The sequence below is a fragment of the Myxine glutinosa genome, chromosome 2 (assembly GCF_964187855.1).
Source record: "Myxine glutinosa chromosome 2, kmMyxGlut1.1, whole genome shotgun sequence".
NCBI lineage: Eukaryota > Metazoa > Chordata > Myxini > Myxiniformes > Myxinidae > Myxine > Myxine glutinosa.
In genome coordinates this window covers 266238616-266250987 of record NC_136262.1, presented here as the reverse complement: position 1 = coordinate 266250987, position 12372 = coordinate 266238616, and the positions used below count along the sequence as shown (strand labels likewise).

At 45.0% G+C, this 12372-nt stretch overlaps 1 protein-coding gene across 6 annotated transcripts in view; it reads right to left on the bottom strand.

Annotated features, from left to right (window-relative positions):
• Nucleotides 1-6711: 6711 nt before the first annotated feature.
• SFI1 (SFI1 centrin binding protein) overlaps nucleotides 6712-12372 on the bottom strand; it is a 281420-nt gene continuing 275759 nt past the window's right edge. For all 6 annotated transcript variants that reach the window (XM_068105729.2, XM_068105731.2, XM_068105732.2 and 3 more), the window contains one exon: nucleotides 6712-7140. In XM_068105729.2, the coding sequence (XP_067961830.2) occupies nucleotides 7000-7140 (141 nt within the window). In that variant the 3' untranslated portion in view covers nucleotides 6712-6999. The remainder of the gene's footprint in view (nucleotides 7141-12372) is intronic.

Sequence of the window (12372 nt, the reverse complement as noted above, 5' to 3'; positions counted from 1 at the left end):
TTATCCCGCACAGCGAGTTAAGTCCGCGGGGCGCGTTTATCCCACACAGCGCGTTCGGCGCTCGCGAGATTGAGAAGTCTCGCGAGATCACGGCGAGGTCACGTCTTTTCGAAGCTGCTCCATGCGCTCACGCTTTCGAAGCTAAGTGATATTTCTCAATCGTGTTTTTGTCGAGACTGTATCTATCTTTCGGTGTATGTACCTATAGCGTATCTTTTGGAAAATTTTCGGTGCTAATTTTTCGTACATGTATACACAATCGTCGGTTAATGGTATCGAGTATTCTGCGGCCTAGTACTCGTAGGCTTGGACTACCGTACCGTCTCCGACCTTGTGGTTTGTTTTTCTCTCAGCGATTCGTCGAATGCGCTGAAATTATTTTCGTTCACTGTTTCGTCCCAGTCGTTCACCCCGTACCTCCTTGTTTAATATCTGTACTCACAAAAAAAAAAAAAAAAAAAAAAAAACCCCCAAAAAACTACTTCCTTCCCAGGTCTTATTCGTTTATTTGTTCTTTTTGTTCGTTCGTTCTTCGTTCGCGATCACGTGGTTAGAAATGTATAATCTCTCCCCTGAACAACTATTTTCTCTCATATATTATAACACCCTTTTCTTCTATTCCTACAAAAGGATGCTTTCGTCTTGCTCACCAAATCTATTCATTCCAAAAAATATATATAATACCATCTCTTACAGTTCCTCCTTTCTACATTCCCTAAACTATCCAGAACTCCACACCTCCTCCAGTGTCCTCAAACGTATTTTTGACTCGAAGGTCTCAAACTCATTTTGCAAAAAATGTTCGTTTCCCATGAATCGTACACTTTTCAAAATCCAATCTCACCCCTCCCCTCCAAATCCTCCCCATCACCCATCCCTTTCAAATCTCCCCCCTTGCCCCTTCCCTCCCCTCCCTCCTAAACTCCCCCCACACCCCTCCCCTCCGAGACTCTCCCTCGCTCCTCCCCTCCTAGACTCCCCTCTCACCCCTCCTCCTCAAAGCATCCTCCCTGCTTCTTCCTCCTTCCAACTTTCACCTTCATCTCCCCAAACCTTCTGCCTTGCTCTTTCCCCTCCTCAAATAACACCTCACTGTGCCTCACCCAATCTCCATCAAACCTTTTGTCCGCCCCATTCTTCCCTTTCTCCAAGCTATTCTGAAATCTCTGACACACCTTCAACAGCTCTCCCTACCTCTTCCTCCTCTTCCACATCTTACCCTACCCCTCCCCCCCCCTGTTCTGGACCCGATGCTCCCCCTTCCTCTTCATTAACGGTATGGACCTCAAACATCCGGGGCCTTCGCTCAAACTTGACTGACCTCTCCATACAGGTTGCTTCTGACAAACCAGATGTGATCTGCTTAACAGAAACTTTCCTCCTTCATGATGTCTCTGATGCCTTGGTATCTCTCCCAGGTTACTCCCTCCTCCGGTATGATAGACCTGAGCCTCGTCCTGGAGGTGGGGTTGCTATCTTTATAAAAAACTCTCTTCCTCACTCGCCCTCCACTGCCCTCTCTCCACCTCACCCCCAGGAATACCTTTGGCTACGGCTTCCCCTTCGCTCCCACCTTTTGTTCATATGTGTGTTGTACCGTCCACCAATCAGCGATGACTCCATCTACATCTCACTGTCTGATAATATGGACCAACTTCTATCTACCCATCCCAACTCTCTCTTCCTCATATGTGGTGATTTCAATTGTCACCATGCCAGTTGGCTGGGTGTGGGTACCTCTCTCACCAGCCATGGCTCTTCAGCAAAGGACTTCTGCGACTCACTGGGACTGACACAATCTGTCAATTTCCCGACCCGGATCTCAGTCAACGGAGCATCTTCTCTTCTGGATTTGGTTATGACAAACTTCCCTGAAAATGTCTGCTGCTCTTCTTCTGCTCCAATCGGCTCATCTGATCATGTGCTTGTCAAAGTGGACATCTCTCTGACCATTCTCAGAGAGCCTCCTCAGCGTCGACGAGTCTGGCATTTCACTCAGGCCAACTGGCACGGTCTTTAAGCAGCCATCAATCATCTGGACTGGTCTCCCATCTCTACCGCCTCTGACATCAACTCATCCTGGGAATTCTTTCAAAGTAGATTGCTCTCTCTCATGCACAGATTGATACCATCTCGTCTTCAGTTGTCATACCCTTCCTCCCGTCCATGGTACACGGAATCTTGTGGTGAGGCTGTTGCCCTGAAACAACTTGCTTTCGTCTCCTGGAAAGCAAATCCAACGGAAGGAAATCTCATTTCCTTTCACAAAGCCCGAAACAAGTGTGTGTCCACCCTCAGGAGAGCCAGGAAACAATATCTCACCATTCTCAAGACCGAACTCTCTTATCTGTCTCCCTCTTCCAAATCCTGGTGGCGTCTGGTCAAATCTGTTTCTGGTGTTTGTTCCCCCTCCATCCCCTCCCTCACCTCAAACGGCTTAACGGCTGACTCCGCACGTGAAAAAGCTGAATGCCTCAACTCTGTGTTTGCCTCTAAATCTTGTGTCCCAAACCCATCCCTCTCTGTACCCACCGTACCCAGTCGTACCCAGCTGCTCCTGGACTCTGTGTCCTTTCCTCCTGACAAGGTGGAAAAGTTTCTGGCAACCCTCGACTCTGATTCTGCAACTGGTCCTGACGGCATCAGCCCACGGGTCCTAAAATCATGTTCTTCTGCACTTTCACTCCCTCTTTCTGTTCTCTTCACCCTCTCTTTTGCTCAAGGTCATCTGCCATCTGCTTGGAAATCAGCCAACATCACCGCTTTGCACAAAAAAGGTGCAAAAACAGATCCCAGCAACTACAGACCAATCAGCCTTCTCCCAATTATCAGCAAAGTCATGGAATCCATCATTGCTTCAGATATTAAATCTTTCCTCTTCTCCAATGGCTTGATCTCTGATCATCAATTTAGTTTCAGACCTGGTCACTCTACTCTGGACATGCTGCTTCTGCTTTCTCAACAATGGATGGAGGTCCTCAACGCCAAACAGGAAATTAGAGCTGTCTCCCTTGACATTTCACGTGCCTTCGATACGGTCTGGCACCCTGCTCTGCTCTCCAAACTCTCCTCCTTTGGTATCCATGGAAATCTCCACACATGGCTGGTGGACTTCCTCTCTGGTCGTAGTCAACGTGTGGCCCTGAATGGGTTTCTCTCATCTCCTCTTCCTGTTCAGGCTGGAGTTCCCCAAGGTAGTGTTCTGGGCCCTGTGCTTTTTCTGGTCTTCATCAATGATCTCTCTGACTCTCTTGAAAATCCTCTCTATCTCTTTGCTGACGACTCTACTCTCTGTCGCTCCATTCCTCATCCCTCAGATCGGCAGTCTGCAGCCTCCTCACTCTCTGCAGACCTGGACAAAATCACAGACTGGTCAAACAAGTGGAACATGTCTTTCAATCCTGACAAATCTCACACTCTTACAATGTCTCTCCGAAAGGACCGACTGGACAACCCTCCCATCTACTTTCTCAACAATCCTCTCCAAGAAGTTCTGTCGCTCAAGCTTTTGGGTCTCACTATCTGCCATGATCTTTCTTGGGAAAACCACATTTCCAAGCTGGCCTCCAAAGCCAGTCGCCGAGTGGGCATCCTCCGTCGTGCGAAGTCCTTCCTTGGCACACCTGAGCTCCTCACCACATACAAGGCTTTCATCCGCAGCTCAATGGAATACTGTTCCCCCCTCTGGGCTGGTGCTCCTGCCTCACACCTTGCTCGGCTTCACGCTGTTGAGGCCAAAGCTTTCAGAATCATTGGAATCTCCTGCGATGTAGTCAACGCCGAGGGCCTTTCACTCACTCACCGCAGGCAGGTTGGTGGTCTTTCTGTCTTCTACCGACTCCTCTCCGGCCTTGCTCCCCCAGCTCTCTCTGTGCTCTGTCCCCCCAATATTCCTTCAGGTCGCACAAGATCTGCCTGCAACCCTCTTCTGGTTAAACTGCCAAAGTCTAGGCTCTCTGCTCACCTTCACTCTTTCATTCCCCTTTTGTCCCGCCTCTGGAACAAACTCCCCCACTCCCTTCAATCCCACTCCTCCCTCCAGGTCTTTAAAACAGCTGTTCACCACCATCTCTTATCTTCCCCCATCGAAAAACTTGATCTTTTTTACCCCCGGTAATTCACCCCAGAGTCCTTGCAGTGTTCATATGTTTTAATCCTCTCCCACCTCCCCCCAAGTCCTCCCGATGTCCCTGCTCTCAAATGTTGTGTTTGTGTCCTTCCCCCTCTCTTTTGTGTCCTTCCCCCTCTCTCCCCATCTTGTCTACCGCTCCCCTTGTTTTTTGTGTTTTGTGTGTCGGTTTGTCTTTTTGTGTGATTAATGTTAGCTCTTTCACGAGCCTCGATCTTGTATACAAAAAAAAAAATAATAATAAAAAAAAAAAGCCCGTGGGGCGCGTTTATTCCGCAGAGCGCGTTCAGCCCATTCTTTCCACGAAATGTCACGTTGCACAAAAGTAAGATATCTTGAACAAATGGCAGGACGATGGATAAACTTGTGGGGTGTAAACTTGAATCATTAAATGGATAATGGAGACAACGTCGGGAGCGTTTGAGGTTTCTCTGTACATGCAAATAGACCGTGTGAAGGAGTGTTTTCAAACCCTGGCAGAAAACAGAAAACCGAGAAAACTTCAGGTATGACCATCGAGGCAATGGCTTGAATCTACAGGTAGGAAAGAAGCTGTGATGGGTGCGAATGCATCGAAGCGTCACGTGAACGGTGAGAGGACATGTTCCTGACAGGCGTGACTCTCAGCTAGGTCACCTCTTGGCCATACTCAATGTGGACTACTCTTGTCCACATTTCATGGGACTCATGGCCATGGCTGTAAATATTTTATATCCTACAAAACGACTGTCATCAAATAATGCATTTATTGATTGGAGATCTCAGATAATCAAAGTGTTGAACAATTGGTGGAACGGAAACCAAGTTGAACCAGACCTCTGAGGGTCTACAAGGTCATGTTCGAGGATTAAATAAAATTAACTAGAACGGCTGGAGTTAACTGGAGCACATACCACCATCAGGTTGAACAGTTTATATTTTGTATCCACTGATAGGCTGGATCTGGATTCGGACCTGATCCAAAATCGAATAGGCTTGTCCTTGTCAGACACCAAACCTGTCCACCAAGTTTCGTCCCAAATCCGTCCACAACTTTTTGAGATATTCTGCTCTGTATCGTTTTTGGTCCTATCTCCCAATGGTGAAGAATCACGATAAACCTCTATTGCCGGATCCGAATACGGATCTTCACCAAAACCTAATAATTTCGTCCTTGTCACATACACTACTTCTCTGCCAAATTTCGTCCGAATCCATCCACAACGTTTTGAGATATCATGTCCACAAACAAACAGACAGACAGACAGACAGGGGTGAAAACATAACCTCCATCTACCTTTTGTGGTGGAGGTAATCACGAACACTTCACTGCACAATGTTGATCAAAAATAGAACATCAACATTATACAAAAATACATGTTGTCTTTGTCTGCAGGAATTCCATGTGGTATGCTGAGATTCCATGTGGTATGCTGGGATTCCATGTGGTATGCTTAGATTCCATGTGGTATGCTGGGATTACATGTGGCATGCTGGGATTCCATGTGGTGTGCTGGGATTCCATGTGGTGTGCTGGTCGGTCTGCTGGGATTCCATGTGGCATGCTGGGATTCCATGTGCTGTACTGGGATTCCATGTGGCATGCTGGGATTCCATGTGCTGTACTGGGATTCCATGTGATGTGATGTGCTGTGATTCCATGTGGTGTGCTGGGATTCCATGTGGTGTGCTGGGATTCCATGTGGTGTGCTGGGATTCCATGTGCTGTACTGGGATTCCATGTGATGTGATGTGCTGTGATTCCATGTGGTGTGCTGGGATTCCATGTGGTGTGCTGGGATTCCATGTGGCATGCTGGGATTCCATGTGCTGTACTGGGATTCCATGTGATGTGATGTGCTGTGATTCCATGTGGTGTGCTGGGATTCCATGTGGTGTGCTGGGATTCCATGTGATGTGCTGGGATTCCATGTGGTGTGCTGGGATTCCATGTGGCATGCTGGGATTCCATGTGCTGTACTGGGATTCCATGTGGCATGCTGGGATTCCATGTGCTGTACTGGGATTCCATGTGATGTGATGTGCTGTGATTCCATGTGGTATGCTGGGATTCCATGTGGTATGCTGGGATTCCATGTGGTGTGCTGGGATTCCATGTGGTATGGTGGGATTCCATGTGGTGTGCTGGGATTCCATGTGGTATGCTGGGATTCCATGTGGTGTGCTGGGATTCCCTGTGGTGTGCTGGGATTCCCTGTGGTGTGCTGGGATTCCATGTGGTATGGTGGGATTCCATGTGGTGTGCTGGGATTCCATGTGGTGTGCTGGGATTCCATGTGGTGTGCTGGGATTCCCTGTGGTGTGCTGGGATTCCCTGTGGTGTGCTGGTCGGTCTGCTGGGATTCCATGTGGTATTCTGGGATTCAACGTAGGTCATATTCCATAATGTGCTGGTTGGTCCATTTGTTGGAATCCCATTGTAAGATCCCTTACAGCGTGTTTCTTTCCATATTGCTGTCCCTGTAATTCATGTAAGGTACACTCACAGGCCATAATTTGTTTATCCTCCACGTGATTTTTGTACAAACTCCTCCATGAGCGATACACACAGAAAAAATAATAAATAAACTATGACCCGGAAATGCCAAATAATCGTTTATTCTCTCATTCCGATGCAATCGCTGCCTGTTTGAGTCCCACCGCAACATAAGGATTTCACTGCACATCATCAATTTGATGTTTATGGCAACGATGTAACACACGGACCATGACAAGACCATCTGTGTAACTATCCGGCCAGCTCTCGCCTGGCTCATTCTCTCAAACACCACTCGTTGTCATTGCCTGGAGGTCCACCTTTACCGGAAGTCACGTGACATGCTCGGTAAAGGGTCGCCCTGGCTCGGTGATGGTAGCTCAGCAACATGGAATCACAGATGCCGGCGCTCAGGCATCTCCACGGTTGGTGGAGACGTGCGGCTGCGCATTTGCTGCACTAGGATGGCTAAAGTTTGTACTCTCGGCCACTCGTGGTGCACACGTGCCCCCAAATCTTCCTGTTCCTGGTACAACTGCACACGCACACGCACACTGGTCAGACAAGACATGACCACCAAGTACACCGCGGAAGGGACCATGAAGGCTGCGATGAGAGATCGCCGATGGTTCCTGGTATGGTCACCTCATAATCTTAGCCAGTTGGTAGCGTTCGAAGTTCTGCCTCATGATGAAAACAAAAAGTGGGACACCACGGACACCAAGACAAAAAACAGAATTCCTCCCGATGGGAAGCATAAATAAATTCAATAAGGGAAAAATTTAGTAACTGAAAATTGTCGTTTCTCATGCATCCTGTGGCTGCTGGTTGCATCATTTTCTGGAAGCGTGACTGTGCCGCTGATGCAGTGCCCCCGTTACCGGTAAGCTGGTGCTCATTTTGCCCACCTCGGAAGGATGACGGGCTGAGTCAACCCACCTGGTGTTATTTCAACGGCACGAAAAGGCCTCAAACCCAAGACCCAAATACCTTAAGCCCGCCACCATAACCATTAAAGCAGCACCAGGGGGAAGTGAAAATTCATATTAATACTGCACCAGCACCAGGTGGAAGTGAAAATTCATATTAATACTGCACCTGCACCAGGTGGAAGTGAAAATTCATATTAATACTGCACCAGCACCAGGTGGAAGTGAAAATTCATATTAATACTGCGCCAGCACCAGGTGGAATTGAAAATTCATATTAATACTGCACTAGCACCAGGTGGAATTGAAAATTCATATTAATACTGCACGAGCACCAGGTGGAATTGAAAATTCATATTAATACGGCACCAGCACCAGGTGGAATTGAAAATTCATATTAATACTGCACCAGCACCAGGTGGAAGTGAAAATTCATATTAATACTGCACCAGCACCAGGTGGAAGTGAAAATTCATATTAATACTGCACCTGCACCAGGTGGAAGTGAAAATTCATATTAATACTGCACCTGCACCAGGTGGAATTGAAAATTCATATTAATACTGCACCAGCACCAGGTGGAAGTGAAAATTCATATTAATACTGCACCTGCACCAGGTGGAAGTGAAAATTCATATTAATACTGCACCAGCAACAGGTGGAATTGAAAATTCATATTAATACTGCACCTGCACCAGGTGGAATTGAAAATTCATATTAATACTGCGCCAGCAACAGGTGGAATTGAAAATTCATATTAATACTGCACCTGCACCAGGTGGAAGTGAAAATTCATATTAATACTGCGCCAGCAACAGGTGGAATTGAAAATTCATATTAATACTGCACCAGCACCAGGTGGAAGTGAAAATTCATATTAATACTGCACCAGCACCAGGTGGAAGTGAAAATTCATATTAATACTGCACCAGCAACAGGTGGAATTGAAAATTCATATTAATACTGCACCAGCACCAGGTGGAAGTGAAAATTCATATTAATACTGCACCTGCACCAGGTGGAAGTGAAAATTCATATTAATACTGCACCAGCAACAGGTGGAATTGAAAATTCATATTAATACTGCACCAGCACCAGGTGGAAGTGAAAATTCATATTAATACTGCACCAGCAACAGGTGGAATTGAAAATTCATATTAATACTGCACCTGCACCAGGTGGAAGTGAAAATTCATATTAATACTGCACCTGCACCAGGTGGAAGTGAAAATTCATATTAATACTGCACCAGCACCAGGTGGAAGTGAAAATTCATATTAATACTGCACCTGCACCAGGTGGAAGTGAAAATTCATATTAATACTGCACCAGGACCAGGTGGAAGTTAAAATTCATATTAATACTGCACCTGCACCAGGTGGAAGTGAAAATTCATATTAATACTGCGCCAGCACCAGGTGGAAGTGAAAATTCATATTAATACTGCACCAGCACCAGGTGGAATTGAAAATTCATATTAATACTGCGCCAGCACCAGGTGGAAGTGAAAATTCATATTAATACTGCACCTGCACCAGGTGGAAGTGAAAATTCATATTAATACTGCACCAGGACCAGGTGGAAGTTAAAATTCATATTAATACTGCACCAGCACCAGGTGGAAGTGAAAATTCATATTAATACTGCACCTGCACCAGGTGGAAGTGAAAATTCATATTAATACTGCGCCAGCACCAGGTGGAAGTGAAAATTCATATTAATACTGCACCAGCACCAGGTGGAATTGAAAATTCATATTAATACTGCACCTGCACCAGGTGGAATTGAAAATTCATATTAATACTGCACCAGCACCAGGTGGAAGTGAAAATTCATATTAATACTGCACCTGCACCAGGTGGAAGTGAAAATTCATATTAATACTGCACCAGCAACAGGTGGAATTCAAAATTCATATTAATACTGCACCTGCACCAGGTGGAAGTGAAAATTCATATTAATACTGCACCTGCACCAGGTGGAATTGAAAATTCATATTAATACTGCACCTGCACCAGGTGGAAGTGAAAATTCATATTAATACTGCACCTGCACCAGGTGGAATTGAAAATTCATATTAATACTGCACCTGCACCAGGTGGAATTGAAAATTCATATTAATACTGCACCTGCACCAGGTGGAAGTGAAAATTCATATTAATACTGCACCAGCACCAGGTGGAAGTGAAAATTCATATTAATACTGCACCAGCAACAGGTGGAAGTGAAAATTCATATTAATACTGCACCAGCAACAGGTGGAAGTGAAAATTCATATTAATACTGCACCAGCACCAGGTGGAATTGAAAATTCATATTAATACTGCACCAGCACCAGGTGGAAGTGAAAATTCATATTAATACTGCACCAGCACCAGGTGGAAGTGAAAATTCATATTAATACTGCGCCAGCACCAGGTGGAAGTGAAAATTCATATTAATACTGCACCAGCACCAGGTGGAAGTGAAAATTCATATTAATACTGCACCAGCACCAGGTGGAAGTGAAAATTCATATTAATACTGCACCAGCACCAGGTGGAAGTGAAAATTCATATTAATACTGCACGAGCACCAGGTGGAAGTGAAAATTCATATTAATACTGCACCAGCACCAGGTGGAAGTGAAAATTCATATTAATACTGCGCCAGCACCAGGTGGAAGTGAAAATTCATATTAACTAGGGCATTGCCCGTACTATATCTATATCTAAAATTATATCCCCCCCCTCTATTTACATGAAATGGTTTGGTCCAAAGCGAACGGCTTCCGGAGTTTGGTAAAGAAATCGCCATCGCGTGCACAAACGCGCAGGAAAGCGAATGAATCGCAAATTCGTTTTTATTAGTTTTAAAACATAGTTTAACGCCAACATAGTTTGCAAACGTGAAATAAATGAATACGCTCTCAAATGTGCCATCCGAGGCAGAGTGTGTCCGCCACGTTCGGCACACGCGATCGTTCGCTGCTCTCTGATTGGTTGAATCGTTTTTTGGACATAGCTCGGTAAGTAATTGTCCGATTAATATGAAACCTTGAAAAGGCACATCCTCGGGTCCCCAGCAATATACCTGGCAAGTTAAAAGTATATCGGACCCGTGGTTGTCGAGAAACAGCGGTCACAGACAAACAAACGTACAAACGTACAAACAAACAGAGATTACTGGAATTATAGATAGATACTGCACCAGCACCAGGTGGAAGTTAAAATTCATATTAATACTGCACCAGCACCAGGTGGAAGTGAAAATTCATATTAATACGGCACCAGCACCAGGTGGAATTGAAAATTCATATTAATACGGCACCAGCACCAGGTGGAAGTGAAAATTCATATTAATACTGCGCCAGCACCAGGTGGAAGTGAAAATTCATATTAATACGGCACCAGCACCAGGTGGAATTGAAAATTCATATTAATACGGCACCAGCACCAGGTGGAATTGAAAATTCATATTAATACTGCACCTGCACCAGGTGGAAGTGAAAATTCATATTAATACTGCACCAGGACCAGGTGGAATTGAAAATTCATATTAATACTGCACCAGCACCAGGTGGAATTGAAAATTCATATTAATACTGCACCAGCACCAGGTGGAATTGAAAATTCATATTAATACTGCACCAGCACCAGGTGGAAGTTAAAATTCATATTAATACTGCACCAGCACCAGGTGGAAGTGAAAATTCATATTAATACGGCACCAGCACCAGGTGGAATTGAAAATTCATATTAATACGGCACCAGCACCAGGTGGAATTGAAAATTCATATTAATACTGCACCAGCACCAGGTGGAAGTGAAAATTCATATTAATACTGCGCCAGCACCAGGTGGAAGTGAAAATTCATATTAATACGGCACCAGCACCAGGTGGAATTGAAAATTCATATTAATACGGCACCAGCACCAGGTGGAATTGAAAATTCATATTAATACTGCACCAGCACCAGGTGGAAGTGAAAATTCATATTAATACGGCACCAGCACCAGGTGGAATTGAAAATTCATATTAATACTGCACCAGCACCAGGTGGAAGTGAAAATTCATATTAATACGGCACCAGCACCAGGTGGAATTGAAAATTCATATTAATACTGCACCAGCACCAGGTGGAAGTGAAAATTCATATTAATACTGCGCCAGCACCAGGTGGAATTGAAAATTCATATTAATACTGCACCAGCACCAGGTGGAAGTGAAAATTCATATTAATACTGCACCAGCACCAGGTGGAAGTTAAAATTCATATTAATACTGCACCAGCACCAGGTGGAAGTGAAAATTCATATTAATACTGCACCAGCACCAGGTGGAAGTGAAAATTCATATTAATACTGCACCAGCACCAGCTGGAAGTGAAAATTCATATTAATACTGCACCAGCACCAGGTGGAAGTGAAAATTCATATTAATACTGCATGAGCACCAGGTGGAATTGAAAATTCATATTAATACTGCACCAGCACCAGGTGGAAGTGAAAATTCATATTAATACTGCACCAGCACCAGGTGGAAGTGAAAATTCATATTAATACTGCACCAGCACCAGGTGGAAGTGAAAATTCATATTAATACTGCACCAGCACCAGGTGGAAGTGAAAATTCATATTAATACTGCACCAGCACCAGGTGGAATTGAAAATTCATATTAATACTGCACCAGCACCAGGTGGAAGTGAAAATTCATATTAATACTGCACCAGCACCAGGTGGAAGTGAAAATTCATATTAATACTGCGCCAGCACCAGGTGGAAGTGAAAATTCATATTAATACTGCACCAGCACCAGGTGGAAGTGAAAATTCATATTAATACTGCACCAGCACCAG